The 20,988-nt window shown below is 37.8% G+C and overlaps 1 protein-coding gene across 2 annotated transcripts; it reads left to right on the plus strand.

The window, feature by feature from the left end:
* The first annotated feature begins 2,542 nt into the window (after nucleotides 1-2,542).
* Nucleotides 2,543-17,439, plus strand: Pou1f1 (POU class 1 homeobox 1). Of its 2 annotated transcripts, none has more exons than XM_006981625.3 (6): nucleotides 2,543-2,786; nucleotides 5,497-5,568; nucleotides 11,749-11,973; nucleotides 13,843-14,007; nucleotides 14,750-14,810; nucleotides 15,654-17,439. In XM_006981625.3, the coding sequence occupies exons 1-6, from the start codon at nucleotides 2,645-2,647 to the stop codon at nucleotides 15,862-15,864; spliced, it is 876 nt and encodes a 291-aa protein (XP_006981687.1). In that variant the 5' UTR covers nucleotides 2,543-2,644; the 3' UTR covers nucleotides 15,865-17,439. The 2 variants fall into 2 exon arrangements, with proteins under 2 accessions (XP_006981687.1, XP_006981688.1); XM_006981626.3 differs by having other exon boundaries at nucleotides 2,597-2,786; nucleotides 5,419-5,568.
* The last annotated feature ends 3,549 nt before the right edge of the window (nucleotides 17,440-20,988 follow it).

A 20,988-nucleotide genomic window follows, 5' to 3' on the forward strand; every position in this document is an offset into this window, starting at 1 on the left:
ACATGTTGATTGCATTATTGTTTACTAAAGTGAAAAACAGAAAACAATGTAAAGGGAAAACTATAAAAAAATGGTAAAATTTAGCATCTCTATAAAAGTCAATTTTGATTCTGAGGAAATGACTCAGTGATAAAAGCCAGGAATGACAACATACCCTTGTACTTCCAGAACTAAGAAATGGGGACAGAGACATGAGGATCTCAGCAGCTTGCTGACTAGCCATTGTAGCCAATCCCTGAACTCCAGGTCTCTCTTCAGTGAGAGACCCTGTCTTGAAAAATAATGTGAAGAGAAACTGAGGAAGACACCCAATGTTAGCCACTTAAAATGAGACTTAAATATCTCAAATTCTATGGTCTGACCATATCCACGCAGCATAAGTATTCATACTTTGTAATACCATTGAGAATGTAAGGCGATTCTCAGTTGTACAATGATATTTAACTGATTAAGATTCATTTTTAAAAACCCTGAAAACTATATTATCACTTAGTATAATCTTTTAGATGCATCATTTCCTCTGAAAAATCATTTTAAATTTCCTCAGTGTAGTTGCCCTATAAGCCCATTCAACCATCCATCCTTGCCTTTTTCACATCTGGAAAGAACGAATATTATCCAAATTCTGAAAGATTATAAGAAATTATTTTGATTACCAAAAGCTTTCTCCAACTAGAGAAGACTAGCTGTGCTTTCAATCCAGACTGAGAAATATGACATTTTTAAAACCAGTATTTTTCAGGCAATATCTAATATTTAGGCACTTTAATACATTTTTGATCAAGATATCTACTCATTACTGCCAACATGTCCATGATTCTTGAAGTTGTAGTGTTGTCAATATTAATAAGTTTAGCATAAGGCAACCAATTCTAAGTTATTTCAAAACACACCATAGCAAAAGAATTCAGATACTGAGGAAGTGTGGCCCTCATTTTAGTACTGTCAAATACCTGCTTTTACTTCTGTTTTCTATATTACTCTTGTTTACATTCTCTCAACAGGAGTGAGTTCACTCATTGCTGTGGTCTGGATATAAAATGGCCCCATAGGCTGGGTTCTTAACTAGGGCATTGTTTTTGGAGTTGATGGAAATTTTAGGAAGTTGGTTGGAGGAAGTAGGCCTTTTGAGGTGTGCCTTTGAACAGCTCCTTATAGCCTGGCCTTTCATATTTGTCCCTCCCTTATCTTTTTCAGTTAGTGTGCACCATGCTCCAGCACATGCTCTGACCCCAGCAGCATTCTGCTTAAATTCTGTCCAAGCAACAGAGCCAGCCTGACCATGGACTGAAACCTCTGAGTAGACGTTCTTTATAAAAAGTGTTCCCTTCAGGTGTATGCCACAGTGACTAAAAATCCAACATACCATTCATATACAGACATCATCAGAATTAAAATATCTTGAGGCTGATGTTTATGTTGGAATTGATTGTGCATGTGTTTCCTTCTTATAATATGTCAATTTATCTTGTGTGAAGTTTATCCAGTACTAACATGGTTACCTCAGCGTCTTTAGTAGAATAGTCCAAATTTTAGCCTGTGGCTCTGAGTAGCTTATTGGGGGGGGGGGGATGGTACATCACGTATGGAGAAGAAGGTCTATTTGATATAACTGTAGAAAAATGCCATTGAATTCTGTCAGTACTTAGGAAGAACTGTTAGTTCTTAATGAGTACATTGAAATCAAGGGAAATACGGTGTTCCCTCCCGCTTGTCTTCCCTGCACATTATTATGTATATTAAAATCTTCCCACTGTGTACTTACAGGAAAACTTTGAATAGTTCTCTCTCTTTTTTTTTTTCAAAAACATGCACTGTTGAATTTAAACTCACCAGCACATGCATTGTCATATTCCATCTCACATGCTGTCCTAAGTGTCAACTTAAACATTTCATTTCTTTAACAATCATTTCTATTAGTGTGTGTGTTTTCATGATGTATATGTGTGGGCTCATATGCCATGGCATTCAGGTGGAGGGCAGAGGACAGTTTGTGGAGTCAGTTGTCTTCTCTCACCTTTCAACTGGTTCTGGGTACACAACTCATGTCATCAGGCTTGTGTGGCCAGTACCTTGACCACTGAGCCATCTCCCAAGCCCTTAAATGCTCCATTTCTTTAAACTATATAGTATACATTTCCTCAGTTTAATACTACATTGAATGTAATTTAAGAAGTTAGCAAAAAGGAAAACATCTCATATTTAAAACTTTTATTATATTAGAAACCAAAAGACACCTAGTTTTCAATTCATTGTCACTTATATTACTTTGAGAAACAATTTTTCAAAGTTCCTGATTCTTCCCCAAAGGTCTCATTTATTAAAGATGCCAAATAAAGTTTCTGTGTTTGCCTTCCCCTCAATTTGTACCCCACAACCAGGTTCCTCCTTGGGCACAGATAATATTTGGGTTAGAAAGACAGTTTGAGTTGACAAAGCAACACTCCTGGGGGGGGGGGACTATTAACATGTATAAATGGATTTCCTCACAGTATAAATACTAGCCTGCACCCTCCTGGTGCCTCAGAGCCTTCCTGATGTATATATGCAGGTAGCGAGAAGTGAATCGGCCCTTTGATGATACGGTAATATAATAAAAGTGATCTGGCAAGCAGCGGGTCTTATTTTCTACTCTCTCGTGGGAATGAGTTGCCAATCTTTTACTTCGGCTGATACCTTTGTACCTCTGAGTGCTGATGCCTCTGCAGCGCTGCCTCTGATAATGCACCCCAGTGCTGCTGAGTGTCTCCCAGTCTCCAACCATGCCACCAACGTGATGTCGACAGGTACTGACTTCCATGGCCGGGCCTACAGCTTTCAGATTGGATGCGGTGAATCTTTTCAGTTGAATAATCTCTTTGTTCCATTTCCCTCCTTTAATTTGCTGTAGTTAAATATTAAGGATATTATAAAAGTCCAGTTGTCTGAGAATTAAAAAAAAAAATAGTAAATGAAATCATTTATCTATTTATTGGCTTTTGCTTTGCAATCCCGAACTATTTTCTACATAAGCAAATAGCGAGCTTGAGTATTTTTCATTGTGAAAACTATTTTAGTAGAGATGTTTATGGATGTTTATGTATAAAGATCAAAATGAAATATTCTGAAATAGTTAATGTTAATAGGTACTACTACTTTATATTAAAAATGTATTTCATTTTTGAATTATATTTGTTACTACCTTTAAACAAACATAAACCTTATAAAAATAAACCAAAAAATTCCCAACACAAACCATTCATGAAAGTGAGCTTTAATGAATAAAGTAATTAAATGCTTTATTAAACTTGCATTAAAATACATAGTATTAAACTTAGAAAAGAAAGCAAGATAGCATTTAGAGTTGAGAGATTTAAACTTCCTTAAGACTGAGTTTTAGAAATAACTTAAAATTTGTCTTTACTTAACATTCCTAAATGAAAATGGGGATCAAAACATGTTATCTAGGCACAAGCAAATGTATGTTCTTTGCTAATATATTTGCACTTAATGTAATAACAATTGGTCTCAAAGTCAGTTTACAGATGGATGGAGCCTTGGACTAACAATTTCTTCCATGAAACAGCAATCTGGATTCATCTTTCATTTGTTTAAAATGTAATTGACTCACATGGAGAAATGAAACAAAATTTATATTTGTAGAAAGAAAAGTTTGGGCTTATTTTATGATTTAAAACAATTAAATAACTTTTATGATAATTAGGCAGTTTCTAAACATAAGTTAAGCTTTCTCATTCATCTTTGCCTGATTTTAAATAATGAAGAGATTAGATATATGGACTCTACCAACATGACTTAATCTACTAAAGATTCCCATAGTTTAATTTAAAGGTAATTTTGAGAATGTACTGAAATATATTTGATGGAAAATATAATAATAAAGTAATTTAACCCTATAATAATCCCATAAATAGTACCCAAAATAATCTAAAGGATTACAATACAACCATACTTTTAAAACAGCACATTTTATAGATTGAGAATTAGATAAATTTGATCAGTAAGAAAGTAAAATTTAAGATTAAAATAATGATGTAGCAAAATGATGTAGCTTTTAAGTTCTATTGATTTATTTAAAAATATATAACAGAGCATTTAACCTATCTTTTATCCAACTTCCTAAAATCAGAAAACAAATATAACTCTTATAAATAAAAATAATTTCTAAAAGTTTCCTTAATTATTTTTAAATTATTTATAATTTTTCTATAAAATTTTAGTTATATATGCATCTAGTTAAGTAAGGAATTACAAATATATATTTTAATGAAAGCCCTTAAGCATTAAATACAGTTAAAATTCATTTAATGTTTTTAAATGAATACTAAAATTGTTCTATATGACCATTGTATGGGAAAATTACTTCATGTCTCTCTATATCAGTCACAGAGTAGAAACTTATACAGATATTTACAATATTGTTCTATATTTAGACAAAATACATTTATTCTATAAAAAGATCTCATGTCATTATTATATCATGTACTCCCAATTATATACTCTATATACTATTTATCTGAAAAAATTGTATGTTTATTATAATGACCTAATTATTGCATTATCATAATATATTATATTATAAATTATATTTAGGATATGAGAGAAAAATGAGGAAGTAAATACATAAGGAAACTTTTACTGCTAGTTTTATTATTGAAAGTCCTGCTGTTAAAATGTTGATTTGTGTTTAAAACTTCATATATGTTTTATAGTTTATATCTTATTTCTAAATGCACAATAATTTTAGGAAGTATACATGTATGCATAGAATTATGTGTGTATGCACAACCTTCAGCAATAAAGAAACTTATTTTTTGATTGGCTTTATCATTAAAATTTTTCTATCGATGTCATGCATGAGGAAAAACTGCAAGTCCAACATAATTGGACTAAACGCTATCACAGGGTTCTCATAAAACCCTGAAAACAGCAGTATTTTTATGATTGCATCTACACAAGGGAATACTTACTCTGGCATTTTCTCTTTAGTAAAAGGAACAGTAAATTTATCAGCTATGATTATTCAAGAGTCTATTTAGGTATTCACTCTTCCAGAGACACCTTTCTTACAATACTGTGCTACACAATGATGTTCAGACTACTTTTCAATGGCTGTAATGCAATATCTACACTGGATGGAAGCTACAAGAATTGTACAAATCTCAAAAAGCTGGGGTCCAATCTCCTCTTACTTCACTTCATGGGATACTTGTAGCCACAACATAGACCCATACAAGTCTAGTTCGATGACATCAGATCTCATCACTTGAGACAACCTTTGGCTGATTTTATCTGCTCATTAGAAAACTACCAGTGAGGAAGAAAATACATATTGGCATATAATTTAAGACTTGCATAAATGTGTAATTTTTGAAATGAGTTGAATGTGTCTTCAATCCTCATACATTTTCTTACCAGTCCCGTCTATTTTGTCTTTGATCCAAACTCCTAAATGTTTGCACACGTATTTCTCGATGACAACTATGGGAAACGCAGCGACAGGACTTCATTATTCTGTGCCTTCCTGTCATTATGGAAATCAGCCATCCACCTATGGAGTGATGGCAGGTAAGAAAAAAATATCTTCATATGTGGTGTTGAATTGGGGAAAACGGTGTTGGATTTCCTAAACCAGAGGGAATGGTGAAAGAGTATAACATGAAGTTCTGATCTTCCCTCTTTTGGCTTGGAAGTTAATGGTAGATCTGTCACTTGCAGAAGTGTCCCTTGACCAGAAACCTAGAGGTGGGCCTCATGGCCTTACCCTCCACAACTCTATACTCCAGTGTTTCTGTCTCTTGCATGAGCTTTGTACGGTTTTGCTATCATTTGTTTGCTTCTTTAATTTACTACTGCCAAACTGCTAGATGCTACTTGTGATTGCCTCTGTGGGATTCCCTGAAGCTATGCGGTACTGGCAAGTAGAACCCATGTGGTTACTTCAATTTAAATGAAAGTTAATTAAAACAAGAATTGAAAATTCAGTTCCTCTGCTAAGTCAGCTCCATTTCCAGTGGCCAGTACTCTCGTTTGTCTAGTGGCTACTCCATCAGACACCACGATTTATGGAGCATCGCCTTCATCACAGCTCTGCTTTTGTATACTTGTTCCGTAAAAATAAATAGGAGATACAAACTGAAGACTCAGCCTGATGTTCCGGGACTTTAGTCATGGCTATTTCAGGCTGTGGTGGTCCTTCCTAGGTTGCTTCTGAAGCTTGACTGAGATAGGTGAAGTGGCACACTTTTTGGGAGACGTGAAGCATCCTTCTTTCAAGTATAATGCCAACTCTCTGGTATCGGCATAAGTACATTGAAAGCTTGGCTTCCTAGAAATGAGAACACATGCCCTAAGAGGTCCACTCACCACCAAATTCACTATTTAATTTGGGGGCATGACTAAAGAAAATAATTTAGTCGGTTTAAAGACTGTGGATCGTTGTTCACAGATTTTTATTTGTGAGTTTGTTCTGAAGGGAAATCTTTGGTAAGTCAATATTTGTTATTACAGCAGGCAAACAACGCTCATCCGGGGGAAAGAACAAGAACTAGCAGTAAAAGGAGTGGGGAGGAGAAACAGAGACAGAGAGACAGTGGAAATTTGGGATAAAGGAATCAAATATGAAGGAAGTCTTTTGAAATTTACTCATGGTTTTCCTCCAAGTAAGCAATTATATATGGAGAAACCCAGAGATATGCTGAGAATATTTAAGTGAAATGAAACAAGTAATTTAGTTCATTAATCTGTAATTTCTCAGTAAAACATTAAGATTATTTATTTTCAAATAAAACAATGAGGATATTAGCCTTTCTGTATAAATCCACATCTTAACCATTATGGTAAAATGGAGTCTGATTTTTTAAATATTTTATTTAATTTGTTTTCATACAATAAATTTTAATCGTTTTCCCCCTTCTAAGCTCCCCTTCACCTCCCTATCTGCTTACTTCAAAGAGTTGTGTTCTTAATGATTGCCTATAAACCTTGGTTTTTCTTTCTTTAAAAAGATATTATTTTTATTATTTGTATGGGCACTTTGTTTGCATGTATGTCTGTATATCATTTTCATGCATTGTTCACAGAAGCCATAAAAGGCTATCGGATCCCCTGGGACTGGAATTATAAACAGTTGTAAGCCACCATGAGGGAGCTGGGAATCAAATGCAGGCTCTCTAGAAAAGCAGCCAGTGCTCTTAACCCCAGAGCTGTCTCTCTAACCTGGTTTTACTTTTCAATAATTAAGGGGTATCTAACCTGAGTGCTTTTTCCATCCCTTGTAAAAATCCTTCACTCATAAACCATCTACTTAATCAGTATTCGTAAGCAACAAGAACAGCTTCCCCCGAATTCCACGATATTTGCTGTGGAATAGCAGAATATGCTCAATTATCTGTCGGAGTGGAGGTAGAACGCTTTCTTTGGCTTTCACGGGACCTGGAGGAGCTAAACAGAAAGCGACAAGCCTGTGGTCACATGCTGCTCTCTGCTGGAGGAAAGCTCTGTCACAGTGATTTCCAGGAATCCCTGTGCAACCTCAGTTCCTGTATCTCCTCAAAAAGAGGAGGCTTGTGCCCTTTGACTTGAGTTAGTGTGAAAACCAAACCAACCAACATATACACACATTCACATTCACACATTCACATACATGTATACACTTACACACACACACACACACACACACACACACACACACACACACACACTCACACACCAGTCACAGACCAGTGGCTAATTAGCTCTTGTCCTAATTCCTTTGGGCACCACCTCCCTTGTACTGAAGAAAGTGGCCCACAGTTATCTAGACAGTTTATTGCTAGCCTTGGAGTCCGATAATGTAGCCTGCACTCGCACTGGGGCAGCAGGCCAGGGTCCCGTCGAGAGGCAGTTGACTGCTCTCTGAACACCCTCTCTCCCATTCCGTTGTTTTTTTTTTCCTTTCTTTCTTTTGCTTCTTCTTCTTCTTTTTTCTATCTCAACATAGTCACAGGAAAGGGCCTGTGAAAATGACTTTCACCATCCCCAAAGTCTGGTTTAGTGACATCATGAACCCAATTGTCATACCAAGATTTAGAGGTATCATTGTAGCCTTCAAATTGAATTATATTTTGTCACTAAAATGAAGCCTCACCATGGTGCACAGAGACTGTATTTGAATATTTCTGAGAGAGAGATGTCATTAAAATATTATATACTTCATAATTTGTCAGAACGCCTGGTTCTTGGCATGTATTCAGCATCAGCATGCACTTCATTGCAGATTAAATCTTACACAATCTGAATTTTCCTACATTCATTCCCAGGGAAGCTGCACAAATTGAGTCATAAAATACCGCCATTCAAAAATGAGGAAGGCAAGGTATAAAACAGACGACGGTAGAAACCCAATCGTGTCGTTTGAATTTTCTGAAATGTCAGCCACTCCCTCAAGGTCCACCGAAGCATCTTTATGGGCAGGTTTGGTGTGTTTAATCTGTGAGGGGACCGCTGCTAGAATAACTGTTTTCAAAGGGTGTGGAGAATTTTAATACGGCTATTATACTGCCCAAACTCTGATTATTTCATTTTAGTATTTTGTTAAATTAGTTCACAGGAACGGAAGAGATATAGTGATTTTTGTCAGGTTGGTGAGGAGGATTTAAATCCTTAGATGAATTCCCTGTAACAGTCCAGGCACCAGCAAGCTAAAGAGAATGATTGGCTGGGCTGGAAACAGCAAAAAGCGTCACCATGAACTAATGAGACCTCTCTACCAGGTCCCTGTAGAAAGCAGGTTTGTGATAACTCGACATTCTTCTCTTTGCTCTCCTCGTATAGACATGTGGTCATTTACATCTTCCTGTCTACCCCTTAGTATTTAGCTCTAACGTCAGCAGTCCACAGTCCAAACCGCACGAGGGAATTACAAATGTTCTTCACAACCTCTGCTAGAAGATCCGGAGGCGAGCACACTGCCGGCAAAGAATGCTCAGCACTCGGGCTCCTGAGTCTCTTGGGCTGCTTGGCTTCTCAGCTTCTAAAGCAGAGTGAAGTTTAGGAGGCAAGTGTGGAGGCTGTTCTGTCCACCATCCCATGGTAACTCAGCCCACCAGCCTCGTGGCAAAGAACAAGGACCCATCTGGGCATGGGATATAGCAGCTAATCCTCGAGGTGGAGGGAGAGTTCTTATTGAAAAAGTACATGTTACGCAGAATGGAAAAGAAAAGGGTTTCTGTTTGGGAATGAAACAAAGCCATAGAAATCCCTTCATTCATTCCTTTTGTTTTTCCCTTTAACTTCTTGCCTTTTGTTTTTTCTTCCTTCCTCCCTCCCTTCCTCTTTCTCTCTTCTGGGTCACCCTTCCTGTTTTCCTTTTCTTTTGTCCCAGGTTGGTAGGGTTGTCTAGGGAAGAATCACTCTGAAGACATCGGGCTTTTCCCCAGTAAAGGCCTCCCAGCAGGACCATGGTACCTTTGCCTTCTAGATGGTTCACAGCCGTCTTCTGTAAGGAGCTGGAGTGAAGATACCCTGAACTTCCTCTGCTTCAGCTACCTTCTCTGTTCTTGGAGAGCAGTTCCGGGCTGTGTGGAAACATGGACATGGGTGTGTTCCAATTAGACTTATTTTGTCAAACAATGAACCCATGTCTGGCTCAGACAGTCTGTTGAGTCCTCAAAGAAAGGGAAAAAATCAAATTTGAGCATATGATACTCTTGTCCTGTGTTTGTGAAAAGGAAAGAATAAGTAGAAATATTTCAGCGTTCCTGTGCACAGTTACGATGTAGGCATGGATTCCCATGTCTTTCTGTTTCCCTTATTTGTTCTTTTAAGGCCACAGGTTTTTAACCTGAGATGCTCACAGGTAGCCACATACAGGGGAGCAATTTACCCCAACACATGAAAGGCTGAGTCAACAGCTTACAAGGCAATCTCTACTTCTGTCCCACCTTGCCTGCTTTGAAAGATTTATCTGTCTTCTGCCATGTCTACCAAGCAGAAAGACACACAGAACAATTCAGAGGGGCCAAGATGGATCAGTGTGCACTGTGAAAAACTGAGCGTGGAGAGGGCTCCAGCATTTCCAAGCTTTCACAGGGGTCCTTGTCCAGGCTAACAACAGTATTGCTTTACCAAAGTTTTGAGAAACATTTTTGAGATTTCTGCTGCCTGGGCTCACTGTGTACTTCAATAATCTGGGATTGAAAGGTTTTGAAAAATAGCTTGCTACGCATACCATACCACCACTCCCCATGCTCCACAGAGTGAGTCATAGGCTAGGAGCAGAATTCTGTCTGATTGTGATGGTTACTGCTAGAGTGAATTGTTAAGGAAGGCAAGTTCTATCAAAATGATGATCCAATGGATATAATTGTGGAAACTTTATGTAATATTTTTCATTACACAATAAGAAACATGTTCTGTGTTATACCACATATCTCAATCTCACTCTCACTGTGGTTACTAAACCATTTCTTGCTCATTTTTCATGGACTCCATTCAAATACCTTTTCTAGATGTATTCTTTCTGTGAGTGTTTGTAATAAGGAAACAACCCTTGAATTTGCCTGGAGTGACACACTGCTAATGTACTTTTTAAATCATTACAGTTTTGCCTGAAAGAGATTGTGTAGAGGCAACCAAATGTGTTTAGATTCAGGGAAACTTTGAAAGAAAGTTGTTTGATTTACCCGAGTACAGACTGGAAAATAAAGTAGCATTTTTTTTTCTTAGTGGAATGTGGTTCTTGTGACCTCTGCGTAGTTAGGACAGCTACTAATCTGAAAGGGAGTTACTGTTTTCTTTACACAGAGACTGGATAATTCATAAAAGCAGCATGCATTGAAAAAAACAAAACCAAAACCAAATAGTTTCTCTCTTGGGTTGAAGAGATGGCTCGGTGGTTAATAGCATTTGCTGTTCTTGCAAAGGACAGAAGTGTGGTTCCCAGCACCTACATGGTGGTTTACAACTGTCTCTGACCCTAGTTTCAAGAAAGCTTCTCACCATACTTTCATAGAAGCTCTAAACTTACCTTTTGTTTCTCTGGCTCATTAAATCAACTTAACTACATTTATGTGTTTTAATCTAAGTTTTATCTGTCTTTATCAAATTTAAAAGACATGCTTACTTTTTAATGAAAGTTAAGCATTTACCATCAAAACAGTAGTTTTTATAGTGCCGTAAGCTTCATTTCCTAATTACAAGAATTTCTCAGTATAGCATAGAGTCCAAATACTTCACACTTTGGTTATAGCAAACTCTACAGGCCACTTTTTAAATTAATTAAGAAGACAGAGATTACTGCATACAATCTGGTTAGAATCAAGCCTCAGACTCTCAGGAATACATGTCTTTTTACAAGGAACAATGGAATCTTACACCCTGAGAGAGAACTAGAAAATAATGTAGATATTTAAACTTGTCTCTTGGTCCTTTGACATTGACTTTGGTTTTGTTCTTCTGGGGAAGGTGGGAGGTGAATCACCTCATACCAACTAACAGCTCACTCTGGGTCCTGCTTTAGCACACTGAACATATGGGAAGGTGTAAAAGTTAAGACTGAGTCAATGTGGCATTACACATAATCCGAGCATTTGGGAGGCCAAGGTGGCAGGATTGTGTAAGCTCAGGGGCATCCTTGGCTGTACTACAAAGTCCTGCACTGAAAACCAATTGGGAGTTTTTGTGGAAAACAGTGGGTTCTAACAAAGTGATGTTTGTAGAGAAACAGACATCATTACCAACAGTCCTTTCCTCTCTCTTTCTCCACAGGCAGTTTAACCCCTTGTCTTTACAAGTTTCCAGATCACACCTTGAGTCATGGGTTTACTCCCCTGCACCAGCCTCTCCTGGCGGAGGACCCTACAGCCTCTGAATTCAAGCAGGAACTCAGGCGGAAAAGTAAATTGGTTGAAGAGCCAATAGACATGGATTCCCCAGAAATCCGAGAACTTGAGCAATTTGCCAATGAATTTAAAGTGAGAAGAATCAAGTTAGGTATGCCTTTGATTACTGTGATGGGTCCAGCAACTTAATTCTCAAATCCTTACTCTATTTACTGGGAAATATTTTATACTCTGCTTGAAAGCCAAAGACACTTCCCATTCTCTGTCTCTCCTGTACACTTAACTTAGTCAAATTGGGAAAACTAAAACACATCAAAATTCTTTAACTCCTTGTAAATTCTCAATAGGATAAAAGCATGGATTTTTTAAGTTCATGTTATTTCCTAAAATTTAGCCTACCTCAAGAGTAGCTTTCAAGTATCTTCTTTATTTAATATTTTATTTGAAAATTTGGGTGCTTCATTCATATGACTTGGAGTGACGAAAAAGTGTAAATGGCATTACAACATCTGCTTGTCTTTCTTCTTCACCAGTGGTAGTTTCTTGGGTATCTTTCTAGAGATACCTTATACACCTAGAAGCAAGTGCATACATTCTTTCATACAGACATATTTTGGAGATCTTAGAGTTTTTCCAGAGTTGACTTGGGGGTATGTATGAATCTGTTAACTACCCTCCTTATGAATATAAATACACTAGTTTATTTAGCTAGGTCTCTTACATGGTTTTAATCTCTTAGTAATGAAAACAATGCCACAGTTAGAACTCTATAAATGCATTCTTGCATCTATATAAACACATGAACAGAAAATGCTGGAACTAAATTATTGATTAAACAATGTAGGTTGAGAGGTGTCAGATTCATCTGTACAAAACTTTACCATCACAAATATGTCTTCTGTCTCCAGCAGAGGCAAATGACCAGATAATTAAATAAGTAAACAGTGGTTGAAAGATCAGTATGCTCTTTATCTTTGGGACCTTTGAGAAGACAAAGGGGCATGACAGTATAGTGTTAGCTAACATGTTAAACTTCATTTTACATTATTGTTATTCATTACTGTTTGATAATCATCTGTATTTCTTTTCTGTGAACTGTCTATTCCACGCCACTGCTCTTTTTCTATTGAAAAGTGTTTTTAGAATTGAATAACTATAGTAACTAATTGTGGCTCAGATTCATAAAAGAATGTATTTTTTAATGGGTTGAAATGAACTGGTGGAATGAGCCATAGGTAATTTGTAATGACATTTATTGATGCACATCATATGCACTCATATTATACATAAAGGTATATAGCCCTAGGCCCTGAAATAATATGTACTGAATACATGTAATAAACAGCAGGAGACATCATTATCATACTTATTTTTGGTTCTGCTAATATTGCTTTGGATGTTTAAAATTATATGTTGATGGCTTATTTTACCTTATTTTCTAGAAATGTTTGGGGTAATTGATAAGGACCTTTTGCTGGGCGATAGATGCCTTACCAAATAATGCAGTAAATGTGTTTGGAGTTATGCATAAAATGTGGAACAGTAGCCAGCCTTTTTGAATGAAGTGTTTTAGCCTCAATCTTAGTTTTATTTGGTGTAACAATATATTCTTGTAAGTTTTATTCATACATAAAAATATGTTTGATCTATCACTGTACATTTTGTGCTCTACAATTGATGGGTCAAATATTTTGAGCATGTATCATATTTGATAATCATGATAAAAAGATCAAGAATTTCTAAGTTCATTATCAAGCGTTATGACATGCACATGGTATCTGTTCGTGCTACCATTATCTTTACATGTGAGTCCTTTTGACTTTAAGAGAAAAAGTGATTTATTAACTGGAGGACCATCTTAGTGTACTTTACAATTATATGCTAAACCTCAATAATTCTAAATTGTAAAACTACAGAATTTTTAAAGAGTAATTCACTAAGATTCAGTGTGCGTCCTAATGGAGTCACACTGGTCTTCCCCATGAAGCAGAAGCTAAGGCTGCCTCTCACCCTTCTGCAGGATACACCCAGACAAACGTGGGCGAAGCTTTGGCTGCTGTGCATGGCTCTGAATTCAGTCAAACAACCATCTGCCGATTTGAAAACCTGCAGCTCAGTTTCAAAAATGCATGTAAACTGAAAGCAATACTATCCAAGTGGCTGGAGGAAGCTGAGCAAGTTGGAGGTACAGGAGTTGGGGTGGGGGGATGGCAGGGGTGGAGGGGTGACAGGGGTCAGGGGTGGGCAATCCTGTGCAGCCTGTGCTGTGGTGTAGTCACAAAATGACCACTAGGGGCAGCAGGATGTTTGCTGAAGCTGGAGGTTTGAGGGCTTTTTAATCTCTTTGAAATGGAAAATAAATTTGGTGGATAAAGGAGGGCGGGAAACCAATGTAATACAAGTGTAGAAATAAATTTACTGAGGACAGCAGGAGCTGCAAGGGGAAGCTTTTTAGAAAACAAAGTATCAGCGTCAAGTACTGAATATTCTTTAGCATCCACATTTCTTGGCCTTTACGCTATCCTGGAGTAACTTACAGGAACTACTTTTATAACCCAATATTAGTGTTCACACCAGTCTGTTAAATAAATACCATCGAAAAATCTTGGTATTTTAATACACACACACACACACACACACACACACACACACACACACACATTGAAATTAAGACTTGGAAGCATTTACAAGGAATATTCTAACAAAAATGGAACGTAGAGTTTGTAAAAATCATCTTTATGAGATTTACATTTATTTCGTTTTAATCCTTTTTTTAATCGAATGCACTTTAAAATTGCGTAGCTCACCAATATTTAAGACAGAAATGGGTAGCAATTATAGTTTGCATTATTTCATATGGAAAAATTGAAAGCTGAGAGTGCTAGTCTAAGATGACTTTCTCTTTTATTCTCTTTCCCACATTCCAGCTTTGTACAGTGAAAAGGTGGGAGCAAATGAGAGGAAACGGAAACGGAGAACAACGATCAGGTATTCTGTCGAGATAACACATTTACTAGAAAAAGAAAAGCACACTGTTCACGTGGAGTCAACATGGAAGTGTAGTGTAAGAACAACATAACCCATGAGGTGAATGGAAGGAACTGAAGAAACAAAAATGTTTTAAATTGATGAGAAATGAAGTTAGAATTTTTCAACATTTGATGGATAAATACGTATTGTTTGATCGGCTGTATTGACACAGGCATTTTGGCTAAAAATGGGAAGCAAACAATTCACAGATGTCCTTGTAGATACAAGTTCTTGCTCTGCTAATGCAGTATCTTAACTAACAATAGCAAAAGGAGTCACCAGTGTGTCAGACTAGGGTCTGTCCTGACTCCTTTAATGACAACCATGAAGTATAATTTAGTGATACTTTCGCTTCTGTGAGGTACTAACAGGAACTAGCAAAAGGCTTTATCTCCAGCAGTTGTGGACTACACATTTCCTGTATTATAAATGATGGGGATGACCAGGCCGTGATGAGGAGGCAGGGAGCAGTTGTCTTTTGAAAGGCCCACAATTCCTTTTCTTTGTCAAGAACCTGGTGCCCCCTTGTGGCATACAGTGAGAGAACCTGGGTTCTCTACTTTTTGCCTTTGATTTTGGGTAAGGTTATCTGGACTAAGACATGCCTCTGCGGAAAAAAGTCAGATTTGTCCTTCACGAGTTTTTTGTTTTGTTTTTAGAATCTATAAGTTATTCCTTTGTGGTAATATTTAGAAAGATAAGCTTCATTTTATTTTTCCGAAAACTTCATTGAAAGACACACAATTTCATCCCCAACTCTATCCTCTCTCCACCTCCCACCCCCAACTCTCTCCACCCCAGTATTGCAGCTAAGGATGCTTTGGAGAGGCACTTTGGGCAACAGAACAAGCCTTCCTCCCAGGAGATCATGCGGATGGCTGAAGAACTGAATCTCGAGAAAGAAGTCGTAAGAGTTTGGTTTTGCAACCGAAGGCAGCGGGAAAAACGGGTGAAAACCAGTCTGAACCAAAGTCTCTTCTCTATTTCGAAGGAGCATCTTGAGTGCCGATAAGACGTGTGTGTGTGTGTGTGTGTGTGTGTGTGTGTGTGTGTGTGTGTGTGTGTTAGCCATTTGTGTAGCAGTTTTCCAGCAAAATCAGGAGTTACTCACTTGGTTAGCTTCAGGAACTAGATTAAATCACCAACTTCTGCAGTCTTTTAAAGACCCAATGACTTAAATTGAGATATTTAATTGTTCTTAGAATTCAGTGTTCATGTTAATCCTAAGACTATAACAGCTAGGAAACTCTCCCCCCAATACCTCGTCCATCCTGTCTCTGCACAGAACACACACAGAGAGACTGGGTGGGGGTGACAGCAGTGTATGTGTGAATCTTTGTTTTAGTTTAAAATTTCCTTTCTAAGCCAATTTATTTTGTTTTTAATTTTTTAACAAATAAGGACAGATATTTACAGATTATTAACCATGGAAAGTCCAAGCTGAGAATGTACTGATGTGCCTGGAGAGCTGGCTCAGTGGTGAAGGGCATTTGTGCCTCTCCCAGATAACCTGGGTTTGATACCCAGCACCCACATGGCTCACAATTGTCTGTAACACCATTTCCAGGGGGAGTCCAATGACTCTGCTAGCCTCCATGGGCACCAGGCTTGCATGTGGTGCACAAATATACATGTAGGCAAAAAACTCATACACATGCCACTAGCGCTAAAGATTTTTTGAGTAAGGTTTGAAGAGCCAGAGGCAACTAAGGATTTTACCATTGCCTTCAGAAATAATCTTCATTCAGATTCTATTGATGTCTTTGAAGTTAACATTTAGGACTGGTTCTTAAACAAATGGCTTTTTATTTTTTTGAAGATTTATAGGAACATTTAGGCATGATGTCTGTATTCTTTCATAAACATGAGCTTTCTGCTGTTCTGCTATGGAAAACAAAAGTTTCCAGCTTCTGCTTAGTGGCAGAGAAATCCCTAATATGCTTCAGATACTAGGTTCAATCCTGAGCACAACTGAAATAGAAAAACAAAAAATATATACTTTAGGGATTCCTGACCTCTGTCACTAATCTATCTGTCTGTAAGCTGTAACAGGGCAAAGCTACCTGTCTTGCTTGCTGTTATTTCTCCAGTGACTAGAAAAGTGCTTGCTTATAGTAGGTATCTACAAACTGGGCCAAAGGGATGGGTGTTACAGTGGACAACTGGTACAATCAGGAAGGGTGCCAGCCAACTTAAAAAATCTGAGTGAGTTTTGAAGTCCCGGTGTAGAAACTCACTTGAGGTCCCCTAACAGTGTGTCAATTTGGGTATGGGTCAATTTTGGTCTGAATGGTTACATGATTTCTTATTAATAAAAGTTGGAAACAATGACTTTTCAGTTCTCCAGATTATAATGAAGATATTTATTGAATCTGAAAATGAACTCTGAAACTTGTAAGTAGAAGCAATCTATAATGTGATGTAAATCTGGAACAGCAACTTTGCCATTTTGAATGTCAGTCTGCTGGCAATATTCATCTAACCTATTCTGCATAACACAAGCTGAAATTAGAAGAGGATTTAATAGTTAAGTACACTATCTAAATAAACTATATCATCCAGTGTCACATAAATTTTTTAATTTTATTTATTTATTTATTTGTTTGTTTGTTTATTTTGGTTTTTTGAGACAGGGTTTCTCTGTGTAGCTTTGTGCCTTTCCTGGAACTGGCTCTGTAGACCAGGCTGGCCTCGAACTCACAGAGATCCCCCTGCCTCTGCCTCCCGAGTGCTGGGATTAAAGGCGTGCGCCACCACCGCCCGGCTTAATTTTATTTTTTAATCACATTTATTCATTTATTTTACATCCTAGCCACCGTTTCCCCTCTCTCGTCTCCTCTCATTCCCTCCCCCCACAGTACTAAAGCAGGGCCTGGTGACAGCCAGTTTGTGGTCTCAGCCACTATCACGGTCATCATGGAGGACAAATTCAAAGTCGGCCTGGCTACAGAGTGAACTTGACTCAGTAAGACTGTATCTGAAAATAAAAAGAGAAGAGGGCCAGGGGCATACCTAAGTCTAGCACACACATGTATTTTCCAAACAAATTATCCAAACCGAGGCACAGGTGCCCTGTCTCATCTGTGTGGGATGCATCTCAAGAGTTCCAAATGATTGTTGTGCAGATGTAAGTTTCTCTGGATAATTATTATTTTTTAAAACTGCCTAAAATACACATTAGTTTGCAAATGGCAGTATCAATGCAGACATGTGCACACATACATATGCAAAAATCTCACATTGCACTTTGAAACCTTAAATAGAAGCAAAATTCAATGCAATATAAACGTAGACCAGTTGCCATTTTATATTTTAAATATGGATCGGATGGTAATATTTAATATGACAAAAGTGTATGATTAGAACATAACTATGTGTTTATAATGTCATTTTTCAAGTTTAGACACCATCAGTAGACTCATTTACATCAATTTATTTTGAGACTACTTTCTAGCCATATTTAATATTCTATTGGATTTTAACCTTTAAAACAGAGAGTCCTGCCGGGCGGTGGTGGCGCACGCCTTTAATCCCAGCACTCGGGAGGCAGAGGCAGGCGGATCTCTGTGAGTTCGAGGCCAGCCTGGTCTCCAAAGCGAGTTCCAGGAAAGGCGCAAAGCTACACAGAGAAACCCTGTCTCGAAAAACCAAAAAAAAAAAAAAAAAAAAAAAAAAAAAAAAAAAAAAAAAAAACAGAGAGTCCTGTCGTATGGAGTCCTAAACTGTTATTAAGGAAATGACAAATACAATTTACTGATCAGATTCTGAGGAAGAAATATCAAAGGCTGACTTCATCTACACAGACTTTCTATTTCATGTCCTGTGGGTAGCGCAGTGTATAGCTCTAGGAATCCAGCAGGAAATCATTAAAATGGAAGGATCGGTTCATCGCTTATACCAACATTAAACGGTACCTAACAGAAATGGCTGAGAAACACACTCATACAATGTACCTTCTATCTCTAATGGTGGAAAGGATTTTTTTTAAAAGTATTTTCAGAGTTTGGGGATGGGAAAGTGTGTGCCTTCAAGGTCTGAAGCAAAAGAGAGGATTTGTGTTGGTACTTCATAATCTTTAGGCTTCACAATCCTTAGGCTTCTTATACTTCTTTTAAAGGAATTAAGTTGTTAAAAGAATCATTTTACTCAGCTTTTACAAAGACAAAATGGGAAAATTCAGCTATTTCTGCTGCCAAGAAACCTTTTTGTAAAAAGGCGAAAATTATAGATCTCTTTTCAGACCTGGACAAATTTGCTAAACTTAAATCGGAGTAATTTTAACTTAAGTACATAGAAATCAGGCCAGAAATGTAGACATTGGGCTTGTGGGGAGCATGTATCTGACCAAAGGAAGGCTGTTTCTATGGACATTCAAAGGGAAATAAAATATAAATGACTGTGAAAAGTCAAGTAACATAATGCCACAGACAGCTGGACTCTTCCCTCTGGTTCATATAATTCAGTTCTGAGCCGCTTTAACCCAGGCCCTGCCCACCAGGCACTCCCTTCAAGCATCAACTAACTGCACTCTGTGTAACACAACCTGCCTGCCACGTGGTCATTTCATGCTTCCTAACACCAAGTGTCATCATTTGTAATGGCATGTTGTTGGGGGGCCCTGTTGGTCAGAGGCCGCAGTCTACCATGTCCTGGCAGCTTTCTCCAAGCTCAGCAACATGAAGGACTCCCTCCCCAGCTAGGTTTCCTTCTTTCTACCTGCCCTTATTTGGAGGATGTCTCTAGGCCTGGATGCTCGACTTATCTCTAGCGTGATATTGGCATAGTTCCCTGCTAGACGTTTTCCCCACTGCTGCTTATATATTCCATATCCTTGAGTTGTCTTGCTGAAGGCATCTTCCGGAGGCTTCTTCGTTGTATCCACAGCCATCTCCGAACCCCGTTCCCAGCTTCTGCTCCCTCCACTCCTGTGGACCGGTGGCCAACGATCCCCAAGGAAGAAGGAGAACCCCAGCATGTCCATACTATATGACATTCCTCTGGCACTCTGAAGTCTCCTCCATCCATGACCTGGGATGGACCCCTTTTTGAAGCAGCGACACTGCTATATTACTCTGGTCCTTTTCCACTGGCAAGCCCATGCTAAACAAATCCTACTAAAAAACAAAGATTTTAAAAAATGATTTCTGGTTTGTTCAACCAATAAAAATCACCATTTCTAAAGGAGAACAAAGTTACTGACAGATTTACTATGATAGTAATGTGCCCCCAAAAAACATTTATTAATTCAGTCAAGTCAGAATAATTTCACTATCAATTTTGGGTCCAAAGGTCTCTATCTGTATTTGACAAAATAGAAGTAAGTATTTGATACTTGTACATTTGTAAATATAACTCTGAAATGCTCAGGTCTTGGAAACTGCAGGAAAGAAATTATCAGGTCCATTTCATTGGAAACTACTAGTTGTTGGGCTTGCCCCATTGGCAAACACCAATCCTGTTACAACTTTCAGTTCTTAAAAAAAAGGCATTTTCTGTGATTTTATAAAATTTAAGTAGTACAGCTACCTAATCTTCCTTATAGAAAAATAGCAAAAATTATTCTGTTTAAACTACTAGATATATGCAAAATTTCTAGTCTTAACAGCAATAAAAAACAAAGTAAAGGAGTTAAGAAAAAATGGGTAAGAGCAATAAATCTTTATTGAGTTTTTTTTTTTTTCCCAGACAAAATAATCTTAAAACTCAAAGCTCCCACATGTAAACAAGAAAGTAAATTAGGTTAGACAGCATTACTATGTACATCCAAAACATGTTTGGGTGCAACACCCGATGATACAGTACGATGATGTCTGGACTCATTCCCGCTCAGGGATACCGTGAATTGTGCACCTCAGACCGTCAGGACTGAGGCCTACTCTCCGATGGTTGTGGGTTCTGAAGCAGAGGGTGGAGCTTCTACCCCTTGCACATATCCGTGTCGAGGATAAAGTTGCAGTATGTATCTGCCTTTGTTATCCAACAGTCCAAAGGGCCATCCCTAGGGATTAGCCAGCTTACACTGATTGGAGTTCCTACAGTTTCTGTGTTGGGATGTGTCAGAATCCATATATTACAACATCATTCTTCAAGACAACCTAAGTCTACTTCTACTTCTACCTCTGTGGCATCCTCCCCT

Source organism: Peromyscus maniculatus, chromosome 12 (assembly GCF_049852395.1).
Source record: "Peromyscus maniculatus bairdii isolate BWxNUB_F1_BW_parent chromosome 12, HU_Pman_BW_mat_3.1, whole genome shotgun sequence".
Lineage (NCBI taxonomy): Eukaryota > Metazoa > Chordata > Mammalia > Rodentia > Cricetidae > Peromyscus > Peromyscus maniculatus.

Bases quoted from the DNA above. Each gene is read 5' to 3' on its own strand.
- Pou1f1 (XM_006981626.3), top strand. From the start codon at position 2,645: ATGAGTTGCCAATCTTTTACTTCGGCTGATACCTTTGTACCTCTGAGT. The intron at 11,974-13,842 runs GTATGCCTTTGA...ACCCTTCTGCAG, and splicing joins AGTGAGAAGAATCAAGTTAG to GATACACCCAGACAAACGTG. The intron at 14,008-14,749 runs GTACAGGAGTTG...CCCACATTCCAG, and splicing joins GGAAGCTGAGCAAGTTGGAG to CTTTGTACAGTGAAAAGGTG.